This window comes from Periplaneta americana, chromosome 2, assembly GCF_040183065.1.
Source record: "Periplaneta americana isolate PAMFEO1 chromosome 2, P.americana_PAMFEO1_priV1, whole genome shotgun sequence".
Lineage (NCBI taxonomy): Eukaryota > Metazoa > Arthropoda > Insecta > Blattodea > Blattidae > Periplaneta > Periplaneta americana.
In genome coordinates this window covers 62,709,144-62,735,814 of record NC_091118.1, presented here as the reverse complement: position 1 = coordinate 62,735,814, position 26,671 = coordinate 62,709,144, and the positions used below count along the sequence as shown (strand labels likewise).

At 35.0% G+C, this 26,671-nt stretch overlaps 1 protein-coding gene across 1 annotated transcript in view; it reads right to left on the bottom strand.

The window, feature by feature from the left end:
- The window catches only part of LOC138694285 (proton-coupled zinc antiporter SLC30A2-like), a 63,243-nt gene extending 36,859 nt beyond the window's left edge, over positions 1 to 26,384 (bottom strand). The window contains exon 1 of the mRNA XM_069817805.1: positions 25,492 to 26,384. Coding sequence (XP_069673906.1) covers positions 25,492 to 25,778 — 287 coding nt within the window. The 5' untranslated portion in view covers positions 25,779 to 26,384. The remainder of the gene's footprint in view (positions 1 to 25,491) is intronic.
- Positions 26,385 to 26,671: the final 287 nt, after the last annotated feature.

Below are 26,671 nucleotides of genomic sequence, written 5' to 3'. Positions count from 1 at the left end.
AACTATTTATTAGTTATTCATTTAATAATAATATTTGAGAAAAACTGATTCAATATTATATGCCAACGAACTGTTAAATGCCAGGAATTGACATCTCTTAAATCATAGCCAGGAAGAGAAAGATTATATAAATAAATGAAAGGAAGTCGGCTACCTAATGGGGTTTGAAATATCTCGAGCTCTAAAGCCTTCTAATAGAACAGAATTTCTCAAAGGAATAATGGTTAAAATAGCTTAAATAACTTGTCCGTAAGAAGTTTTTAATTTTGAAAAACTACGAATTTCTCGATCAAACATCGAGTGAAGAATTTAGAAAATTCTTGATTATATTCAAAAGGAAGGTTAAAAACAGAAGCAAGAAAAATCGTATATTATTCACTGGATCTTGATGACAACAGTGACATTACTGATACAGCAAAGCTTGAGATTTTTATCCGCGGGATTGATGAAGATGTTAGTGCAGGAACCACCACTGGTTGTAGTTTTCATGCCAAGTACCTTTCCTCCGTCTCCTTACTTCATAGGCTGTCTGTCGCATGTAATCACTGCAGCTCGAGTTTTGGTCACCGCTGATCTATGTAATTTATGCAATATTTAATGGAGTTATTGAGGCAACGGCTTACGTTAACACATGATTATGCCACTGAAACTCATTGTGCGCGTGTCTTTTTCTAATATTGTGTGTTACCACACCTAGTAGCGATGATGTTCTCCATTCGTCATGTCATGCTGACCACAAGATCCTGCAGCTTTCCTGAGGAATGAGATTCCAGTCCTACAATGCTGCCAGCATTTCGATCACTGTGTCGAAAATGCGACGTCGGACACTTTGGCCGAGCATATCTCACAGGTGTTCAATTCGATTTAAGTCTGAGCTGCATGCTGACCAGTCCAGAGTTGGTATCCCGATATCGCGAAGATAGCGCGTCATGCAGCGAGCAACATGGGGGTGGGCGTTGTCATGCATTAGGATAAAATATTCGCCGGCGAAGGGAATTACATTGTCTGCTAATACTTCCACTATGTATCGGTGCGCATTCAGAGTGCCTCCATCGACGAAAACAAGCTCTGCTTGGGCTCCAAAACTAATATCACCCCATACTATGACAGAGCCACCTCAAAACAGCATTCTTTCAGAGAAGTTGCAGGGCGAATATCGCTCCCCGTGTCTTCTCCATACCACAGTCGTATATACAGTCACGAAGCTCAATACGTAGTAAACATGCATCCATAGATAGTTGCTAACCACTAAGATCGCTAATATCGCCTCGTTACAGACAATGCGAAATAGTACCGGCACAGTCTATTATTACTACCACCCTCACAACTCAAGCTTCGTGACTGTATATACTCTGTGTCCATACTCTCAACCATAATGTGACCGAAAGCAAAATCGCGACTCATCTGTGAACAGCATCATTGGCTACTGGTCCAGAGTCGAATTCCGTTGTTGATGCCCCAACTGTAATCGCGCTGCCTGCTGCTGGGGGTGAGCTATGGATAAATTGCTGATCTTCTTGAGGTCAAATTGGCTTCCCGGGCTCTTCGTCTAATATTCCTCTCTGACTGTTTCGAGACGATTTCTGGCCTGGGCTGCGGTCGTGTGAGGTATTGTAAAACATGGAGAATCAGAAATCTGTCATCCCTGGTGAATGTAGATCTATCACGGCCTAGTAATTCCGGTAATCTATGGTAGATATCCAGTTCACAGAATATGCATGCAACTATGCACTAAAAATTGTTGAAATATACGCTAAAAACAAATATATGCAGTAAAAAAAATACACTTTAGAGATTTATTTGGTTTAATAATATGATGTAGACCTAACGAAAATAATTTAAAGTAATCATCATTTTTATTAAATCTTTTCCCCTATAAATGTGTTAATCATTTTACATATATATTTTAAAGCACATTGTTAATTTTCTAACTTTCCAACGTTTTTTAAAAATTAATATTGAAATTCCAAACTTCAACAACAGAGTCGTCGATATGTTTCTCAGCCAGAAGAACAGATGTGCTCAACTCTTGTATTTTATAAATAATACTGCCACTTGGTGAGTTAAGTTCTGTACCTCTATTATTATTATTATTTTAGAATTTATATTTATAAACTTTATTACCTATAAGATTTGCTATTCTAGTGGTTCTGGTAGTACAACTTAGGTCGGCTATGTTTTAAAAAGTTCCCGTTTCAACTTTCAAGATCATCAACCTTACACTTGGCCCCACAAACAAATATATGACACGAGCCACCACTGGTAGTAGTAGAGGTAGCACTACTTTTAGAATTAGCAGTAGTCTAGATATTGGTACTGATAGAAACAACAACAACAATAATAATAATAATAATAATAATAATAATAATAATAATAATAATAATAATAATAATATAGCTGTAGTAGATATAGCAATATTGGTAGACAACAGTATTGAAGGTAGCAGTATTGGTAGTAGTAGCAGTAGTAGGAAGATCAGTAGCAGTAACAGTGATAGGTATATCACGAAATGCCAAGTACTCTTGCAATAAGTCTGTACACTTAATTTTTAATACAAATCTAACAAGATAGAATCTTAAGTTGTAATTTATAATGCAAATCTAGCAAGATAGAATTTTAAGTTGTAATTTCTAATGCAAGTCTAGCAAGCAGAATCTTAATGTTATGGATCTGAAAAATTTCTAACTTCTACATTTTCACGCCAATTAATCTGAAACTTTTATCACATATTTCTTACAATGTGGACATGCAATACACATTTTTTTTTTACACTTTGATATTCCAATTAGTTTATTTATATATATTTTTTTAAATACTGAATTATAATTGTCCCAATTTTCAAAGTTGACATAATTTTTCTTTAAATTTATATTTAACTTATTTCTGATAGATGTACGTAAAATATGACATATGCTTTTATATTTTTCCAATTACTTTTTGAAAAAAAAAAATACCCTTTTAGTTGTTAATTTTTCCATGTTTTAAAACTTATCACATTCTCAACACATGGTGATTGGAATACTTTCAATAGCAGAAGAAAACACATATGTGTTAGTTTACGTCACGTGCTTTTGTAGATTTCTGTGCAAAACTTCACTGACGTTGAAGAAAAACTCCATTCATTAGAGCATTTTGAATGTTACAAAATGTTGAAAATTGGAAAATGGAGAAAACGAGTCTCAAAGTACAGCATGTGTATGATATATAGTGTCGATATCCTTCCTTCGTATACAGGTCTACCACACACATTTTTCTCCTACATAAAAGCGCGAAATTAGTTAAAATTAAGAACAAAGTCTGTCAGAATGACAGCTGAGTGTCAGTTTAAAGGACTGCAGCTCCACGCACGCGCTGGTCTCTCTAAATTCGTTCTGAGGGGCTTTAAATTGTCATACGAGCAAAATAGGCACAGATTTATTTTATTTTTTAGAGTTAAAAACGAAATTTCCATTTTTTATGTTTTTTTTTTTTTCCGTTAATTTCACCGATCCATAGCCTTTAAGTTATAACTTCTAATACAAATCCAGCAAGACAGACTCTTAAGTTGTATCACTCTTATCTAAAGTGCAATGGACTCTAGAGTCCAAGGACAGAGTTGTTGATAAAGTAAGTATCGCAAATTCGGCTTAAGACATGTACGGCACTCAATTATCACAAAAGAAGTCCTCACATTAATTGGAGAAAGAAATACATAACTGCACTAGGATTCTGCTAGAATATTTTATAGAACAGTGTAAAGATCCTGCCATGGTTATTGCACTGCAGTAAAATCCATAGCATGCATAGGCCCTACAGTATTTACGCGAATCTAATGCGCCATCGAATATAATGCGCACCCCAAATTTGAAACTTAAAATCACAAAAAAAAAAAAAAAAAGAGTTTGTTTTGAATGTGAAGTGCATCAATGGCAGGATATACGGTATTTATTTAAATTTATATTTAATACAACAATGGAACTGTATTTAAACGATCGGAACACAGAATTTACACAATTGGACTATTGTTACATGAAATACGGTAAGTAAACTATTCACTAATACTTCTTCACTGGAATCCTCGGAGATGTCTACGTCAGTAGATTCATTTCCTCTTTCCCCGTCAACCTCGTCGTTCCAGAGCACGTTATCTTCGCTGCCATCCAAAGTATTTGAAATGCAGCATTTCTTGAATGCTTTTACAGTCATTCAAACGCTCTATGCAATAAGAGGCCAAGGAATAAATACCGGTAAATGAATAACTGTAACGAAGTTGAGAATCGCAGCAATGCGTTATGACATAACAAACGATAAAATATTTAAATGAAGTTACCGGCGAACTACGTACGGAAAGGATTTGCACTCGAATCTAACGCGCATCCCAATTTTGAATACTACATTTGGACAAAAAAGGTGCGCATTAGATTCGCGTAAATACGGTATATTTTAGGGTTAGTACGAAATTGAAGTCTCCCCTTTCTATTAAACCTGGCGACCCCACAATTTGAAAAATTCATTTAATGACCACAAGATATCTCTAGTTTCACAATATGGAGAGAGATTGCGATTACATGAAAGGGAAACAATAACTATTCAATATGGCGGATGTTTCCGACATCCGTATAAAACAAAAGGCAGCGATTGGATTCTTCACTGCGCACTGTGCAGAAAATTAGTCCAATTGAGATCCATAATCGTCTAAGAAATGTGTATCGTGATATTACTGTAGACATTAGTACAGTTGGATGCTGGGCGAGATTTAAAGACTGGCAAAACGAACATCGTTGACAAGACTCAAAGTGGCCAGTCAGCAACGGCAGTGACAGAATGCAACAGGAGTTGAACTGACGCACTCATCAAAGAAGACTGTCATATAACAACACGTGAAGAGGTATCGGAAAACCAGGTTTGATAGCCATCATTAAGAAGCATGGTTACAGAAAGATTTGCTTCTGGTGGGTACCAAAATTACTGACACACAAGGAAAAATGCCTCCGGAAAGACATTTGTTCAGAGTTATGCAAATGAGGGGAATATTTTTCTATCATGCTGTTACAGGAGACGAAACTGGGATCCACCATTATGAGCTGAAATAAAGTATTAGTGCTGATCTCCGGAAATGCAATAAGGATTTTTACTGGGATGAAAAACAGCGTCTCGTTCAAAGATGGCGCAAGTGTATAGAAAATGACGGCGACTTCGTAGAAAAACAACAGAATGTTTACGAAAGATGTAACAATACTTCACTTAAATTAAATGTCATAAGACTAGCGATTAGAGTATGAATTTTGCTTTCTGCCAACTTTATGGCTGGGGGTTTCTCTACCAAATAGTTTCAGAAATGCCAAAATCTGCATACTTCTATATTTAGACCATCCTCTCTTGGGGTAATTTCTCATATGCTCCAGAGTTATTAATTCTGCAATACCAAAAAGTCTGCTTAAAATTATACTTCCAGGAGACTAAAATGCTTAATTATTTGAATATTTTGGAACTGAAATCTCATTCCGAGATGAAGATTTCCTTCGTTGCTTTCATTTTAAAATCATGAACAAGTTTCATTGACCGCATGATAAAGCTCTACAGACAGTCATTTGGACAAACCAATAATAAAGCAAAGCATTGCCTTCACTACGTTTTCAATAAGCACTTCATAGAAGATATGAGGAAATCTTGATCATATTTCAAGCAATTTTCTTTACATAGAATATAATTTTAGTGTCAATTGGATATCTCCCACATGAACTTGAGGCTTCTTTACATTACATACTGTAATGCAGGAAGTGGTGACATTTTAATAGCGTATAGTTAATTGTAAATGTGAAAGTCGAAATTGACTAGAGCCACCGGATTTGGCTTAAACTCAAGACAAAGATTCACATCGATAAAAAAGAAGACATTGTTCGAAAAAAGAGGACAGAAAATATGTATAGCCTACCTAGATTTAGGTTTAGGCCTGTATTATACTTTAAATTACGTCTCTACTGACTGAACTACGCCGGTGGCTTTATTATTATTATTATTATTATTATTATTATTATTATTATTATTATTATTATTATTACTACTACATTAGTATCATTATCGTGAAATAAGCAATATGAATCATCGAAATATGTGTAACTACATCATTTGACATCCACAAAATGTAATAATCATAACAATATTGTATATTTAGTGTGACATTTATAGTTTTATAACACTTCAATCGAATATATTACCATTCTTATGATAACGAGTGATTAAAGAGCGATAAAAGATAACAGATGCAAACCGACATGTTTTAATTGCCAAGATAATGCAATGGAATTTACTGACTTCGAATTCAGAAAATAAGAAATGTAGTCGAAAGTGCTACCTCCGCATCGCCGATATGGATACAAAAATCACAATATTATTCTAACCGTAAATGAAACGTGATCTTTAAAGCATTATTATCATTATAAGTGATATTTCAAATTATAAAACACCGAAATTCTTCAAGCCTTTATTTTCTTCTAACTGGTTACTTGAAGACGCTGTACTCAATGCGCAGCTCTCTAGCTTCAATGGAAATGGCGATGTATTTTGATGAGACGAAAAGACTCGCCGTGTCGCTACCGCTGTAAATTTAACTTATAACTGGAGAAAACCTCGGAAAAAACTGCTAATCAGTTCATGTGGGATTAGAATCTTCGCCCTAACTGCAGCAATGTCAATGAGCACTCTTTGTAGAAATTGTTCGCTCATAGGAACATAGTTCGCTTCCCCTTCCTTGTTTACAGCGATCATCACATCGCACATCGCTGGCGATTGTCATCTGGAGTTGCTAGCAGTTAAAATGAATGCGCGCGGTTTCTCTACAGCAGCCGTGGCGAAAATGTGACTCGCGAGCACATTATGGCCCGCAATGATAGCTGTACATTTCTCTTGCTTCCTACCTCCCCCAACTCCCACCCTCTCACTCACAGGAGTCAAATTCCGTTCCATTTGTATTTGTCTCTGCCCTGCGAGTGGCGTATTGTCGCAATGTCTCTCTCGAAACCATGTACCTCTACAAAAATGAAAGTTTCAAGTAGGATGGGAGGACGCATTTTTTTGCTGCCAATATTAAAATGTATGATTTGTTCACAAGTATTACGAGGAAAACGGTTGTGTAACATAAAACGGCATTATATTACATGTCACTCATGAAACATTAAGGGCCGTATTCATAGACATTTTTAGCGCGGGCTTCCGGTGGATGATCAGCGAAATTAACGTTTTTCATATTCATAAACCAATATTAGCGATATGAATAATTCGTCCCTCCTCTGGCAAAGTCGGGGCTAGTTTAGCACGCTCGTAGCGAGGCTAGCGAAATGTCTATGAATAGCACCCTAAAAGGTTTATTATTATTATTATTATTATTATTATTATTATTATTATTATTATTATTATTATTATTATCCTCTCTGTACGTCGATCCCTTTTCAGCAGATGTACCAATAATGCGGTTAGATCTTCAATTTAAACTCACAGATTTGCAAAAGTGATGTTAAGTGAAAGCTAGATGTAAGGACTTGACAAATGTTGAACTTTCAAATCTTTGCCAAAAAATAAATATCCGACGCTTCGTTCTTTCGCTTGCTCTGTTGAAGCCATGTTCGCTACAACTACGTTTGTGAAAAATTATTTTCAACAATGAAAATAGTAAAAACCAAATTTAGATCACGACTGACAGACAAATATCTTCGTGATCAACTACGACTGGCAGTAAGTGACATAATTTCTGATTTTGAAACACTGTCGCAGAGACATTCTGAAGACAGTTAATTTTAGGTTGTGATAATGTGTCCTATGTTTTCTTATTCATTTCTTTCTTCGTTACAGGTACTAAACATTAGTTTGTAGCCTTGTACTGTATAAAATTATATTTAAGTGCCTGACGTAAGGAAAATAAAAATCCGTTAATAAGTCAGACAGTTGCTTCACCTCCCCTTCGGGTGTCCGCCTCCCTCCATAGGTGCTATGCACGTTGCAGGTTACACAGTGGCTCGGCGCACGATCACATTTTCGCCACGGCTGCTTTACAGCGATGATCGCCAAAGTAGATCGTTGGACGCGACGCAGATCGCTGAAGGTTGCTTCTGAAGCAAATTCAGGACGCACATCGCCGCATACATGTTCAATAATCGATATTTAGAGAAGGCCATGTAGAAATATTGAATCGAATTATGGCAGCAAAACAAATGAGAATTGACAGCGATGTACGCTGATAAAGAAACCACTTCCTGACGATCATCGCCAGCGATGTACGTCCGGCGATGATCGCTGTAAACAAACCGTAGCTTAGGGTCTTGTACGTCGCGTCTATGTTCAAGTTCTAACACGCTGGTTTTCCAGTCAGACGGCCGTGTTCGATCCTCAACCAGGTAGTGATGGAATCTGTGGTGACAAAGCAGACGCTGAATAGGGTTTTCTCGGTACACTCCAGTTTCTCTATCATTCCATCACCACACTACACTTCCCCCTCGCTTCATCTATCATCTGCAATAGTAAAAATAGCCTAAGATGAAATCTCGGGGTAGTACGGTTTTCCGATGTTGATATAGCTCTAGGCCCCTGGGCTTAATAGGCTATTCGTTCGCGAAACGGGATCCGGCTCTATCAGGGGTAGAAGCAGGACGGCTCACCTGTCAGCGTCGGATTCACGAATCCCACCCAGACCACCTGTCGACTTGGACAATCATCGCATATATGGGGCGCACAATGGGCCAAAGCAAGCCTATATTTGGATCCGTTCTGGATCCAACCCTCGTAAAGCCAGACAGCCAAGGGTTTTATACAGAGTGATTCACGAGGATTTACCGACCCTTACGGAGTTTCTTTCTGAAGACATTCTAAGCAAAAAAGTCATATAAACATGTTGTCCTAATCTCAATATTTTCAGAGTTACACTAATCTAAAGTTGTTAGTAAAATAGATTTTTTCTTTAGTCTTAAGGGTAAAAAATATTACAAATAGATTATGAACTATTCAGAAGTATCATTTCTTTAATTGGCTAGTGTTCTGAAGCTAAAAATGTATTGTTAATTGCTTTGTACAGATTTTGTTTTTCAATTTTTATCTAAAAATTACATCATTCTTACGCACTTACCACACAAATTGTTACAAATCATACGACTTTAGGAACTTGATTCTTTACAGTTTAATTATCCATCCTAACGTACAATCTTAAAGTATTTGTGGCGTGATTTGTAATAATTATTGTGATAAGTGCACATAAAATGTAATTTTGTAGTTAAAAATCGAAAAAAAAAACTCTGTACTAAGCAACTATGGAATTCATAACACAGTTCTAGCTACAGAATATTACCTAATTAAAGAAATGATACTCCTGAATAATTCATTCTTTATCTCTAATATTCTTTAAAAGTAAAAAATAATGGTATTTTACAAACAACTTCAAATTAGTGTAATTCTGAAAATATTGAGATTAGGACAAATGTTTATATGACATTTCTTGCTCAGAATGTCTTCGGAAATAAGCTCCTTAAGGGACAGTAAATCCTCGTCAATCACCCTGTATAGCAAAAGTGAGTATACATGTCTTTAGGCCCGCTCCCACTTAGCGGAATCGAATCGAACAGAATGTTTCTTCACAATATATTTAAATGGAAGACAGTAGAAAGCAGCGCATCGAATCGAACAGAATAGAATTCCTGAGCTAGAATATTTATTTCATTGCCGGAACAGAACTTCTTGTAATATGAACAAAGAAAATTGAATAAATCTTGTTCAAAATTATCCGCTATTAGGTATATGACAAAACACAAAATTACTACAGTAATAATTATTCTCGTGATAATGCTTGAAGCGAAAGAAGTAAATTACCGGCACAAAATATAAGGTAAAAATTAAAATCCAAAGCAGTGCTAAAGAACGAAATTTTGCTTCACCTCCCAGCTTTCTTTTCTTGTTTTGGATATTTATTTCTTCTCTTTCCGCCTCTCCACACAGGTGGTTATGCGGTCCATTTTAATTTGTACACGCTTCGGTTCTATTCGATTCCACTAGATGTGAACGCTGGAAGACGTTTCGGTTCGATTCCCCTAAGTGGGCGCTGGCCTTTTCAGTGTCAAACCAGATGATATTTCACCAAACTTGCAATTAGAACTCATTCGTCTCGTCTGCGACAGAAAATTAGAATGTCAACAATACAAGGAGAAGGAATTGTTTCCTTTTACCAATCACTTAATCACTCCCGCTTTCCTCACATACATACAGACGTGTGCAAATTATTAGACTCGGCAGCACATTTTTTACATTTTCATAATTATCATGAATTACTGGGCACAAAATAATTCTGTAGGACCCTATGCGGCAGGATCAGTACAAAAAAGTCCTAGAAACCCGAATTTTTCCACAAATGAGGGACTAGTTCCCTGATGGTGAATGTGTCTTCATGCAGGATGGAGCACCCTGTCACAAAGCCAGATCAGTAACTAATTTTCGGCTGAAAATAATGAAGACGTCCTTCCCTGGCCAGGTAACATCCCAGACGTAAATCCAATTGAAAATCTTTGGTCTTTCGTAAAGAGAGAGAGAGAAAAAAAAACGAAATATGGCACAGGGATGAAGACATCAAGGAACAATGTGAAAATCTCATGGACAGCATGCCAAACAGCATGATAAAGAACACAGGGTTTCATACTAAATATTAATTGTTACAAACAATGTGTAATAAATGAGATTTGTAGAATAAATGTTACTTGAATCATATATATTATCGTTTGAGTCTAATAATTTGCAAACGTCTGTAAGTTTGCTGTAGAGATCATTTAAATATTTGGAAGCAAATAAATACATGTGAACAATTTTTTTTTCCAGAATGAATCTCGAAAAAACTAAACAGAGATCTCTTAAGACAATCATCTACATATTACTCGTTGCACGAATGATTGCCGGCGGCCAGTAGGCGAACTAAAGCATAAACACTGGATCGTATCGTATAACGCAGCACTAATGCCTCTCGAAATCGGCAACGACTTATACCTACATAATGAGACTTGCTAAAAGTATTCAACCAACACTGACATGTATGTATGTATGTATGTATGTATGTATGTATGTATGTATGTATGTATGTATGTATGTATGTATGTATGTATGTATCCAATGCCTACCCACTTCACTTTACGTGATTCGGGTTCCGCATATTGCGGATAGATGGCAGGACTATGACCCATTTTCTAGTTGTACACCACTTCGGCGGGCCACACTATACATGATGTGTATCTGTGGAGAGTTATTCGTGTACTAGGATGAGTGTATGTGTAGGTGTATGTGTAAATGTAGTGCCTGAAATGAGTGACTGTGGTGGTGGTGGTGGTGGTGATGATGGTGATGAGGGAGAAGGGGAAACCCGATGCCGGTACATAGTGTCGCCAGCAAACAGCACTCTACTGAAGCAACACAAACTTAAAATGTTCGATAATGTCCTTCATTTATAGCTAGAAACCTCCTAACATAAAAAATAGCACTGACAAGTGCACTCCTAAGCTACTTTCTTTAACTGTCTTAAGTGGTAGTAGTTCATAAGAAATAAAATATTCCACAATAAAACGTTATTGAAAACACGTTAATATTCTTTATCTTACTATAGAGCGTTAAACAACCATGACATAATATAAAAATAGAATAAATCTTCATTAAATGCAAGTAAGTCCCTTCATGATTTCACAAGTGTTCAATTGAAAAATAAAATTGAGGCCAAATTACATAACATTTCTATGAATGTTTCAGATTCCGTACATAAGAAACCATAAAGGAAAAGGAAGTCATAACCAACCTCTAAGGAAACTGTCTTCAACTCCACTATGTCCGGTATCAGTTTATGCAATATAGGCCTACTAATATCACAGAAAAAAATTACGAGTATAGAACATGATCATAGTAATGAATTTATACAGCATGGAATATGAAATGTTTATATATTCTTTTTAATTATTGTTAAACTGGATGTAACACTGTAAGAAACATGCCCCCGAAAATACCTTTATTAAATGATCGTATTCCGATTACCAAGGTTAAGCTATAACGGGGGAAGGAGGTAAATGATGTACCCCATAATCTTGTTATATGGGATTCTATGGTTTTGCTTTGCCCCCCCCCCCCAAGGAAACTGTTCTCTCTCCGCCTATGCTGATTAATTAATGATCCATTCTATAGTATTAGTGAATTTCTTGACTCCACCGTAATTGTATTTTAAATTTCTAAGCTGCATTCCTCTGTATTATTACGATTATTATTAGTATTGTTATTATTATTATTATTATTATTATTATTATTATTATTATTATTATTATTATTATTATTACTCTTATTATTATTTCATTAGTATTGTTTGTATTCATTTGTTTTTACATTTTATGTCAAATATTATTTAATATCTTTTGTAATTTAGAACATTTTATGTCTATTGCAACTGTTGCTCATCTATACTAATAATAAATCTGTAGCCGAAATTTTTCTGGTAATTTTCGATTTTCCAAAAATAATTGGTCCTAACATATATAATTAACCACCCTGAAACCAAAAATCGCTTTTTTGACATTTTTGTTTGTATGTCTGTCTGTATGTTTGTTACCTTTTCACGCGATAATGGCTGAACCGATTTATATGAAAATTGGAATATAAATTAAGTTCGTTGTAACTTAGATTTTAGGCTAGATGGCATTCAAAATACTTTATTTAAAATGGGGGTTATAAGGGGGCCTGAATTAAATAATCGAAATATCTCGCTTATTATTGATTTTTTGTGAAAAATGTTACATAACAAAAGTTTCTTTGAAAATGATTTCCGATAAGTTTTATTCTTTACAAAATGTTGATAGGACTGATATTTAATGAGATAAATGAGTTTTAAAATTAAAATAACGCCATCTAAGACGGTACAATGAATTAAGAACAAATGACTTCGTCTATAAGGGGCCTTGGACAACAACAATCGAAACAGGGGCCCTGGACATCAACAATCAAAAGCTATTAAATATAGCCTACAGAAAATTTGATAAGCTATTTTGTACATTCGTTTTCTGTATTTCTTAAAATAATATTTATGTACACTTTTTTAAATCTCAGAGAATTAACAAACAACGAGAGTGTATTGATTTAGTATGCAGTAATAGTACGTTAGCTTAGCAATCCATTATTTTATAATTCAAATTTTAACTATGCTAAATTGAATCGTGTTAAAATACATAAAATATATATGCAATAAATGCAATGCAAAAAAAATTGGGTAATGAGCGAAGCAGATTATCTTGCGCTGTTGTAAAAGTTGTTCCCTGGATCAAACGTCCTATTTTAATTATGTAATTACTTTATATTTATTTCTAACAGGTGCAGCGGAGTGCACGGGTACGGCTAGTAACATTAATAAATGACTGACTGAATGAAGTGTTTAAGTTTCATATTTGCAGGTTCATTAGTTTAAGAGTTATTTATATAAAAAAATTTTTTACGGTATCTTCGATCTCTTCAGAAAGCTTCTATGTCCTCATAGTTTTAGTTTTACCTTGTAAAAAATAGAGGGAAAAAGCTGAACCTCTTCATATTCAAATTTATAAAATTATTGAGTGCATTTTTTTTTAAATTCTAACTTATTAACTTTAAGTATAAGTTAAAGAACATGCAGTAAAAATTTCAGTTTCGTAGCAAAAAATTTATGGAATCCTGAGCAATGTGAATGCAGAAAAGTTGGTAAAAAATAAAGTACGGAAAATCAGTTTAAAAGTTTGCATGTATTTTAAATTTTAAGGGTCGTATTCTTAAACATTCTTAGTGTAGGCTTGCAGTGGATGATCAGCGAACTAACGTTTTAGTGTTAGCATTATGATATGATATGAATCCCGTACAAGTAATCAGTCGATAGCCAGAGCTAGATAGCTTGCTCGTAGCGCGGGCTAGCGAAATGTCTATGAATAGCACCCAATAAGTACAGCCTTTTTAAAGATGCCGTAATTAATGACACAACCATAGGGTTCTAAGCCTTTGTCAAAGCATAAAGTAATAGGTGTCATAGCTTGCTTCATTTTCTATAAAAAACGGAAAATGTTACTTTGACCAAAAATTACCAAACTGTCATACATCTCCACCCTTAAAACTTTTAGCCACCCCCTTGTACATGGAAATAGCAATAGCCACTGCCTGCAAGCTATTTAATTTTGGAAAAGGAAACACATATCATTGTGATGAATACACATATTTAGGAGTCAAAATAACTAAAATGGAAATCACGAAGATTATATAAATGGAAGAATTAACAAAGGGATATCACAACAAAAACCAAAACAGACATTCTATATAATGCAATTATTAAAAGCACAATATCATACGGCTCTGAACCATGGCATTTGACGTCAAGATCATAGTAAAACTACATTCTACAGAAATGGATTTCTGGCGGAGTACTGCAAGATTATCAAGGAACGACAAAATTAGAAATAATGTTATGTGAGAAAAATGAAAGTGCAAGGATAGCTTGTAGACTATATTAAAACGAAACAATTGGTCATTTAAAGAGGTTGACAGAAGACAGATTGTCGAAGAAGGTGTATGAATGAATTCGAACAGGAAAATGAAGAGGGTAAGACCAAAATTGAAATGGACAAAAAAAATAATTAGGACAATGAGAGAAAAGTGATTGGAAGCAGGGTTGCCAGATTTTAGATCTATCAAGGAGGGACATCCTTTTCCACCATATGCAGTACTTACGTTTGTCTTAAAGGAAGAGTGATATTAATATGGACAGAGTTGACATTTTCATGAATAAAAAAAAAAAAAGGAATAAAAAATTATCCCTTTGTATGCAGTTCTAGAAACTAATATGGATCTAAGAATTACAATTTTAATATTAAAAAACATATTGTAGGTACAGATTTCCAAGTACAAAACAATATTTATCTGAATAGGGTTCTAATTCAAATTCAAATCTGCTTTACAGGGAGCTTCACCTGAAAGACTAGATTTGCATAATATATACGTTACTGTGTACGTTAACAGAAAACCACAATTCCAAGTCACACAGAGATTGTGTGCACTCGTTGTGGGTCTCTGGCATTTCGTCAGCCCACGCGAGTTGTGTGGATATAAAGGGAAAAGTTGAGACGGTGTCGGGTGGAGTTCCCGGGTAGCTCAGTGGTAGAGCGCTGGTACGTTCAACCAGAGGTCCCGGGATCGATACCCGGCCCCGGAACAATTTTTCCCTTGAAATTATTCAAATCTGCTTTACAGGGAGCTTCACCTGAAAGACTAGATTTGCATAATATTTATCTGACTTTGAAGGGCTTGTGGCTATAAGACGTTATGCCAAATTATTAACTTACTTGTTAGTGACTTAACCCAGATATGCCTACTGTCCTATTAAAAGGACAGTTGTCAATGTTTCAAATTACCCTCTCTACAGTTAATGCATTTACTTTATCACAGGTGTCACTATTACTGGTCTTAATTAGAGGCTTGCTAGGTGTAGTAAGATTGGTAGTTAGAGTTCTGGTCATCGTTGAGTTTGAGATACGGACGTGAGAATTGTTCGTTTATTTCAGCTATGGCATCCAAGACGCAAACCTGATGAGAATGTTAAATATTTTTACAGTTCGGAATTATTTTACAAATTGTTGTAGATCAAATGACTCCTAATAAACATAAATATAACGTGAAACCACAATGCGTTCGAAATATCTATTCATTGCGACATGGCAATGACGAAAACTTGTGTGTCCTTTTAAAAGGACAGTAGGCATATTCCCATATATTTTGAAATTGTTTTGCTTTTTCAATTTTAGTGGATTTTCCCTGCATGAAATGCTATCTACGTTTGAAAATTATGCTACGGGCGAAATTTCATCTCAAATACAGACATATCACTATAAAGCAGCCTAAAAATGCCACACAGAGTTCGTGTGCACTCAAAATTGGGTTTCTGGCGTCTTGTCAGCCCACTGAGGTGTGTTGATATTAAAGGAAAAGCTGAGACAATGTCGGGTGTAGTTGCTGGGTAGCTAGTCGGCAGAGCGTTGGTGCGCTAAGCCAAAGGTCCCGGAATCGATATCCGGCTCCGGAACAATTTTTTCTTTCAACTTATTCAAGTCTGCTTCAAAGGGAGATACACCTGAAAGCCACAGCAAGATCTGTTTACAAGTGGAGGACTGGTGACGTTCTGGAGGGAGGTATTGAACTTCTATTGTTTTTCATTTAGTATTTTTGGAAGAGGTTTTATTTTCTATCTAAATTGTCATTGTCACAACAATGTAGATTTTAGAAAATTAACTGAAACCTGTCTTTCGACATTGCCACAGCAATTGCTTCATTATATGTATCGTCACTTCTCTCCCAATATAACCTCCTCCTTGAAACTTCAACACTCTTTTCGCCTATTACTTATTTTTACGTATCAATAGCAATACGGTACTATTCAATGACGAAAGCATTCCAGAGTTAAAACGAATTTGGCCAAAATGCATCATTCTTCAGAATAATATTAGTAGCAATAATAAAGAAACTATAATAAAATAACAACATAATAATTTGTTAATAATAATAATAATAATAATAATTGTAAATTACAACAATTACATTCTTTCCTTTCATGTAAGCTTAGTATACAATTATTCCTCAAAATGTATGCTCATATGCCTACTGTCCTCTTAAAAGGACACCTGTTTCTAGCTCAACCAGTTACAACTAGAATGTTTTGACACCATACAAATACTTCAGTTATATACTGCATTAAATGAGATAGGAAAAATACACAAAAATTGCAAAAAAAAAAAAAATATTTCAGGCATATCTAGGTTAATAGTAGTTCTGGCTCATAGATTTCCTCAGCTGTTTATTATTAACTAGCTGTACCCGTGCGCTCCGCTGCACCCATTAGAAATAAATATAAACTAAGTACATAATTAAAATAGGACATTTGATTCAGGGAACACTCGTGTTTGATAGAAGGATAAATCGTTTGATATGTTACTTAATTTAAATTGTATTTAAATAATTAAAATGCGATCATTTTGGTCCAGAGACCACTCATTTGGTACAATAACAATCCCTGTAACATGTTTCTTAATTTTTATTACATACAACCATAGTTTAATGAACATTGACATCATTTAGATTTAATGTGTACATAAACATTATTTTAAGAAATACAGGAAACGAATATTCAGAATAGCCTATCAAGTTTTCTGTGCATAAGAAGATATTATAATCTTGCCTGTTCTCGATTCAATCAGAAGTTACTGTAATAACGTTATAACATTATGCCCATCTAGAGAAATTACACTTTCCAATGGTGAAATAATAATTAATTATATAAATCGGTTAATTTAGCTTCCGATATTACTTCATATAAACACAGAAACATTCCCGGTAGGCTATATTTCATAGCTTTCGATTGTTGTTGTCCAAGGCTCCTTATAGACGAAGTCATTTGTTTTTTATTTCATTACACCGCCTTAGATGGCAGTTATTTTAATTTTAAAACCCATTTATCTCATTAAATATCAGTCCTATCAAAATTTTTCAAAGAATAAAACTTATCGGAAATCATTTTTAAAGAAACTCTTGTTATGTAACATTTTTCACAGAAGTCAATAATAAGCGAGGTATTTCGATTTATTTAATTCAGGCCTCCTTATAACCCCCCCCCCCCTTTTAAGTAACGTATTTTGAATGCCATATAGCTTAAAATCTAAGTTACAACGAACTTAATTTATATTCCAATGTTCATCGAAATCAGGTCAGTCATTATCGCGTGAAAAGGTAACAAACATCTAGACAGACAGACTTAAATATCAGTCCTATCAAAATTTTGCCTGGAATAAAACTTATCGGAAATCATTTTTAAAGAAACTTTTGTTATATAACATTTAAAAAAAAATCAATAATAAGCGAGATATTTCGGTTTATTTAATTCAGGCCCCCTTATAACCCACCTTTTAAATAAAGTATTTCGAATGCCATATAGCCTAAAATCTAAGTTACAACGAACTTAATTTATGTTCCAACTTTCATCGAAATCCGTTCAGCCATTATCGCGTGAAAAGGTAACAAACATCCAGAGAGACAGACAGACGTACAAGCAAAAATTAAAAAAAAGCGATTTTCGGTTTCAGGATGATTAATTATACATGTTAACACCAATTATTTTTAGAAAAGCGAAAATTACCAGAAACATTTCGCTTACAGATTTATTATTAGTACCTCCATGCCCCCAAGTGCCTTCATGGCATGTTACGGGGATACCTTTACCTTTATAGATTGTAAAATACAAATTCCAAAAGAGGGTTTCACATGTGACAAAATATTTAAATTTCAATGTTTATTAATTGATTACAATGACATAAAATGTATTGACATCTAAATCCATATATAAGTTATTTTGTGACAGCATATTACTGCTCCAAACCCATTATTTAACATACAGTACGCATTTTTAGAGCTTATTACTGGACTTCAACTTTTCAACAAGCTTATTTTTTCATTTTCTGTATCATACATTTCTGATGAACTTTTTTTTTTTAATGTTAGAAATATATTCACTACTGAATTCACTGTCACAAGCCTTACATTTGGCAGAGTATTAGTTTTTTTCCAATGTGCAAACAAATAGTTACTAGGTGACCATAAAATTATACAAAGGATGTTAATTTTCTAAAGAAGGGACTTTTCGCATCCCACCTCGAATCGAAGCGGGACTTGGGATCTTTATATGAAAATCAGGACATCTGGCAATCCTGATTGGAAGATGGGACATGGGAGAATAGAGAAGAATGGAGAAAGACTATAGAATCCTGAAAATAGGTATAGGAAGATGTTTAGGACATTGTAAAACCTGATAATAAAATTAATAATAACAATACTGGAGCTAAGTGACAGCTGTGAGCAGTATGGGATGAAGATAAATGTACACAAGACAAAGATAATGGTTATCGGAAGAAAAATAAAGATTATTCATCTCGATTACACAACTTTTAACACCATATCACATAGAAATACAATTTATGAGTATACTTTCACGTGTTAATTTGAACTAAGTTCATAAATACCTAATTGACTAGTTTCGACTTGGGAGCCATCTTCAGAAATAAAAAAGATAAACAGGCAAATTCGAAATGAGGCAATAGAACAAGTGGACAGATTCAAATACTTGGGGTGTACTATAAGCAGTAACATGAACTGCTGCCAGGAAGTCAAAGGGAGAATAGCAATGACAAAGAAAGCTTTTAATATAAAAAGAAGCATCTTCTGTGGAAGAGTCACCATAGAGCCAATTGGCTAGTCTCTACATTGAGACGATCCAAAAGACTCAGTCATAATTCAATCGACTCCTTACCTAAGAGCCAATAGGTTAGTCTTTTATAATGAGACAACTCATCCTGCCTAAGGTATTTCCGTGGTTTTCCTAAGGTACCAAGACAAATGTCAGGATGAGCCTTACGAGAAATGGGCCACGGACCTATATGCCCTTCCCTATAAAGTTCACCAATTGCTGCCCTGGTTCAACATCTATAAAATATCTGCTACATGGGCGAGGTTACTCATCTCTAGTCGCATTGCGAAAGGACAGAGAACCTTTCAATTTGCAGATTAGAATTAGCGGCGTCTCTTCCGATGGCCTTCACTTGCCTTAGTCATCGAACAACAGACAAGTGAGTCTTCTAGACTCCATTTGCACTGCGAAATGGCAAAGTTCCTTTCAATGTGCAGACTTACACCTTCCGCCATTTCTTCTCCGTCCTGTCCTGTGATCAGTTTGATCACATTTCCCTTCCCTCGAGTACGTGGTACCTACGATGTTTCGTCCATTTTCGGCTTTCGCCCTTCAAAATTTTCTAGAACTCCTTCAATGCAGCAGTGTAACCCGGAGTGAGACAAGTGGCCAACAGGCTTGGAGTTCACATACTCAGTTTCTTTCAGCCCCGAACTCCTTGCGAGGACGCGTTTTGCGTACCTTTTAAATTTCTCCTCCCAATTCTCCTCTTTCAATTCAATTCAGACCTCTCGAAAAGGACCTAAGGAACTAACTAGTGAAGTGCTTTGTGTGGAGTGTGGCATGGTATAGGTCAGAAACATGGAAAGTACGACGAAGTGAAGAGAAACGATTGGAAGCTCTTGAAATGCGAAATGGACAGACAGAATAAGAAGTGAAGCAGTCTTGGAAAGAGTGTGTGAAGAAAGAATAATGTTGAAACTGATCAGGAAGAGAAAAGGGAATTAGCTGAGCCACTGGATGAGAAGAAACTGCCTACTGAAGGATACACTGGAAGAAATGGTGAACGGGAGAGGAGTTCGGGGCAGAAGAAATATCAGGTGATAAACGACATTAAGATATATGGATCATATGCAGAAATTGAAAGGAAGGCAGAAAATAGGAAATATTTTAGAATGCTGGGTTTGCAGTGAAAGACCGGTCCTTTGACAGACACTATGAATGAAAAGTAGTAGTAGTAGTAGTAGTAATAATAATAACCATAATAATAATAATAATAATAATAATAATAATAATAATAATACTAATAATAATAATAATAATCATAATAATAATAACAGTAATAACAGCGGCAACTTATATGCTTACTGGGTTTGACTGGTATGGAAGGTGGTCAACTTACACAGGTTTCACAGTACCAATTTTTCCGAAATTGTAAGATAAATGTCAGGTAATCCCATTATGAATTATATTTATGCTAATCACTCCTAGATAAACTGACTCATAAATGTTGTTTCGGAAAAATTGCTATAGCCGAAAAAGAAAGTGAAGTACAGGATGTCAGAAAGCTCTTTTTCAGCATCAAAATCTTGAAAATGTCTAACATAAAAATCTCGACATCGATTTTCTTCAGCATCACTTAGTACTATGAGAAAGTAATCTGAATACTGTGCTCGCTTTCCGCTCTTTGAGCATTACCTGAATACACCATTGACTGGCTTTCTCTTAAATATTTGGCTATATCCTAATGACTATACCAGCCCTCGAAACAGAGATAATGCTGATAAGACTATTCACACTGCACTAATTACAATACAAACAAGCGTAAGAACAATAGGGATGAACATCAAGGAAAAGAGAGCCGGGTGCAAAAATGACGTAATCTTTAATAAATTTGTCGCAATACAAATAAGTAGAATAAGAGGACATAAACCCTTAAAAGTCGATAGGTCTAGTATCACAAGAGTTCTCTACTTGTCGACGATTCGCGAATAAATTATTCACAGAGATGAAAACTCGCGCGGTACAGTCAACTCCGGATATAGTGAACCTCTGCGGACTTGCATATTTCGTTCACTATATCCGAAGTGACTCTCCCCTAACCTTAAATGTCAGAAATGAATGAAAAAGTGTGAACAAGAAAATAAAATATTTAATTTTTTTAGAATGGATTACACTATATAATGTATACTGTTATTCACAGTTCATTTACTTAAACTATGCTGTCGACCAACGTCCGCTTGCAAAAGACCACATTCAATGTCACTTATAATATCTGCCTTATCTTCCAAAGAAAACACTTTATGCTTCGACATTTTTATACAGTACATTCACTGTTGTAACACTAGAAATAGATTTATCCAGGTAGAAATGACAAATGCTGTTATGGTGTGATTGCGTACTCAGTCTTGGAATTTCCCAGGTCACTTAATGGAAACTGGGAAAGGGTTGATGGAGTTTGAAAGCCATCGAAATCTTACCTTCATTTATGCTCTGGACATAATGTCCATCCCCTTTTAATAAAAGAAGGCACTTTCATTTTCCATTGTTTTGATGCTATCTGTCATAATGGAAATGTTTCTGAGAACAAAAGGCAACCCTTTGACGGTGGAAGATTAGAAATAGTAGAATAGAGTGCTGAGAAAAGAATGTCAACCCTTCACCATGCAGTGCCTGGATTCACAGTACAGTTCACTTTCTAGGAATCACTAATCCTACCTTTGTCTTTTGGCTAAAGGAGTAAGAAACTTAGAATGTTGTTCTCAATACATTCTTTCAATTTTATACAAGACTTCAAATAAGAATTTGCTAGTATATAAGTCTTGTAACTTCAATTTTTAAGGTTCATTATAACTGAAGCGAGAGTTCACTATAAACGAAAATATTAATGTACTTTTTAATGTATGTGGGTTGGGACCAATGATTTAGGTTCACTATAGCCGAATATTCACTATAACCGAGTTCACTATATCCAGAGTTGACTGTATTTGAATACGACTATTTCGCGAAAAAAAATAATTAAGTAATAAAAAAAATATAATAATTCTTTTGTGCCAGGGAGTAACAGTATAAGTCAAAATTCCTAGTTTTCAGGACAGAGGTTTGAAGTTTCTAAATCAGAGACAGCATAAGCTCGTGAGGATCTGAAATAAATAAAACATAGAAATATTTGATAAATTTTCATTGCATAGTAGACTAATGCCTTTTAATTCTACTTATTGCGAAATGACTTGTAAGGACCGATAAAAATTGATATATATATATATATATATATATATATATATATATATTTTTTTTACTTATACTCTTAGTCCCTGGCACGAAAGAATTTTATTACTTTGTAAGATTTTAATGATTTTCATAAATTGGACAATGCAATTTATAGAGTGCTATGGTTATTAAAAAAGTTTTTAAAGAATGTTTTAATATTAATTATTACAAAATATAATTGTAACAAGATCATAAATGATTTAATAAATATCGTAGACTTCATTATTAAAGAATATGTATTTCCACTGTTGCAGAGTTTGTTGTACTATTGATTCACATCGATAAAAAGGACACAAAGCTTCAAAAAGGAGGACATTGTTCGAAAAAAGAGGACAGAAAATATGTATTTAGATTTAGGCTTATTATACTTTAAATTACATCAATATCTATTTCATTACAAAATATTTAGAGTAGAGATTTAGGCTTAGGCCTATATCATACTTAAATGTTACATTAATATCTATTTTTTTACGAACTAATTATGGAAAAATGTAATAATGATTTTACAGTTAGCTACATATGAAAGTCAAGGGAACTATAATTATTAAAGAGGACAGAAAATATATATTTAGATTTAGGCTTAGGCCTATATTATACTTAATACGTCAATACCTATTTTATTACAGTATACTTATGATAAAACTTAATAATATAAAATGATTTTACAGTTAATGAAAACAGCGACCATAACAAATAGGAACAAAGAGAGTTATGATGGTTCTGTCCATGCTGCTGCCACCTACAGCCAAATTACTTGAGAAAGGCGTCGAATCAGATAATTTCAAAATATCAGGCATACAAGTTATGAAAAGGAGGACATTCCTTGATTTTTTAAAAATCTGCCCAGACCCCGGACAAAGGCCTAAAAAGGAGGACATGTCCGGACAAAGGAGGACGTCTGGTCACCCTAGTTGCACCGCTTTCGAACTGTCTGCCCATCTCCCACCTTTTCTTGAAAAAATTTCTTCTCTCCTCTCCTATTTTTATAGGCTATCAACTCTGCCAATGAAATATTTTATTCTTTTCTTGGGGGGAATCTTATAATAGTGAAATTATTTTCTGATAGCTTACTTTATCATTCAGTATCATGTAAGGGACACCATAGTCTTCCAAAGCCTTTCTAGTATTTAATTTTCCTAATTTTAATGCCTTCACTGCATTACAAAAGTACACTGAGTTGCAATTGCACTTTCTTTTTGGTCCCAGCTTCTTTGCACACACTCAAATTGTTTAATTTAACCTACAGCATGATGAAAGTTTAGTAAAGGAGGAAAATTAATCATGAATTACCAGCTTCTTTCTTATATATGTCATCAGAGTCACCTTTTAAAACAACAAAACTACATTAAAATAAAAACGAAAATAATTTTATCTCTAATATTTTTTAGTACGTCTAATGAAATTAAATGCTGTGTTACTTACTTTATTAACTGCTGGAGATTGCTGTTTTAATTTATTATCTGACTTGGTGACATCTTATTGATAATAAATTAAAACAGCAATCTCCAACATAAAATAATATTTAGTTCATTAGCGAACGTTTTCCAATAAGTAGTCTTATAATAATAATTATCTGTGTCTCTATATAATAACTCGCATATATTTTTGCACTTATTATCATTTCTCCATCTCAATTTTCAGATGAAACACATACATAACACACAAACATCAGCTACGCAAATTATCGTATATCCTACGACAATCCTCAACTAATGAGTACTCTTAAATATCTATTTTATCAATCATCATTATAAATTTTAACATTATTGACAAATTTTAATCATAGGCCTAATTGTATATTTTATTTGCAACATGAGCTATATGTATAAAATATCCGTCCAATTAAATTTCAAAATCTAAAGATTATATCAACAATTATCCTGTATTATGTCACATTTACATAAAGCTCATGAATCTCATGCATTGCATACATACATTGTTCTCTATTCTTTGTTATTTGCATAATTTATTATTATAGGTTCAGATGATATATGTTTTGTTATATCTGAAGATGCCCCAAACGGCGAAAACGTTCATATATCTTATTAAATAGCAAATAAACATTTGCAAGTTGATATGTCTTAAGATTGAAAATTTATTATATACTTATTTAATAAGGCTTTAGACTGCACGGCTACAACGAGACATGCTAAAAGAGGGAAAATGAATCTACTTATGTTCAAGGGGCAGATAAGGTCTGAGAGTGAGGAAGCGAAGAAGACGAGTTTGGGTCTTTAATAGTGTAATTTTCAGAAGTGTGTGTTGTATTGTACTAAGTACGGTCATTTTAAATTTGTTATTGGTGTAATTGTTACCATGTGAGGGCTGTCAAATGCACACGTTTTGCGGAAGTGAGCTAGTTAATGCGTGTAATTTTTACCACATGAGTCTCGATTGCACATTTAATTTTGGGGAAATTGAGCTAGTTAATAGGTGTAGGCTAATTTAGGTTTGTTGTGTGTTATGTTATGCTAAATACATGAGTGTCGAATGCACATTACATTATGGTTGGCTTAGAAGCGAGTCATCAGAACGGGGAGCAGACAGAGAGGGTAGTTGCCGTGTGGCGAGCGTGCGGCGAGAGTGGAGATAACTTCCCCTACTGGCGATCTGTTATTTCAGATTTAGCCCAACAATCTATTCAACTTGTGTTAACTTACGGTATTTTTTTATTATATTTACCCCACTTTACCATATGCTTATGCTACTACTCAAATCTGACGTATTAGTTTATCAGTGGCCCCGTACCATAATCTATAATTTCCTCTATAATATGCGGAGAAGGTGAAACTTGCGCCGAGGTAGTTGCGGTGATTTTGGAAGTGAAAATGGTTGAATCTGTAAGAGATGTTGTGTGGATATGCAGTTGATCGTATATGCAAAGCTGAACTAACCAAACCTAACCTGTCACAGATTCGTAAATGCAAGGTGTATAAACAGAGTATGAAGGTAACTAAGCTACCTCAGCGCAAGTTTAGCCCTCATCCTATATAATAAAAAAACTCACTAACCCACTGGAGTCTGGAATCTGAATCGGACAAGACTGAGAATAATTTCTCTGTTGTCCTTGCTGTCGTATTCCACCAGAAATAATTGTTTTTGCAGCACTGATTCTTGTGCGTCTTATTTTTACCTCTGGTATTAGTGCTGAAACATCGGATGTATCGTCTACTTCTTCAAATTCCTCACCGTTTGCCTGTGAATGATGGTTCGAAACATCCCTATTTGTTGACATATTATCACAGTAAGAATTGTACGTTAAGCATTTAGGAGAACAACTTTGGCTCATAAGAGACATATGTCTTCATTAAATAACGTCACTGCGCGAAATACCTAGTTTTACAACGGGTAACCACACACTTTGACAAATATTAAGTTCCTACTACACACACCATAGATCACACTCACACAGACTAAACAACGAGCGCCATGTTCGTCCTATTTTCATGTCAGCCAACGATTCAATTAATTGTTCAGAAACAGCTGATTTCATTGTGACCAACATTACAATGGAATATCTTTCGTGATCTTCATCGAGGACGTTCGAACAGAACTGCTGCTGCCATCTTCAAAACGAGCGGATGAACTCCTACTCGAACGAAGAAAATTATTTCGTGATCTTTCTTCCGTATAAACGGTTGCGTTCAGCCGGGCCAGCGCTGTGGCAGCGCTGAAATAGCGACAGCACTGAACGCCTTGCTGGGCGACAGCGCTGAAGTAGCGGCCGCCATTTTTCGTAGCAAAATTTTTTTCGCTGCAAGCCTGCTGCTAGACAGCGAAAATGGAGGGGGTAGACATCAACCAATGGTGCCGGAGTAGACAGAACAATGGCGTGTTTCTTTGTAAACACAGCGGACATTTTGCAGTCTGGTCGTTCAGCCACTAACAGCTGCTGTAACTCAGCAAAAATGAATCGCTACCCCAGCGCTGTCCCGGCTGAACGCAGCCTATGTTATCGACTTTGCTTCTTCCTATTCATCATATTTTCTTTTTGTACTATTGACCCCTATTAATTATCCAGAGTAAGAATACTATACATAGATTCAGAATAAGACATTTAAAATAATGCATTAGTACTAGATGAATAACTATCAGCAATCGAATATCCCAAACACTAATCAATGATCACATTCTCAAATTCATTGAAAGGAAAACGTGCTGACCAAGCAATCGTGATCGGTGGTTTCATCT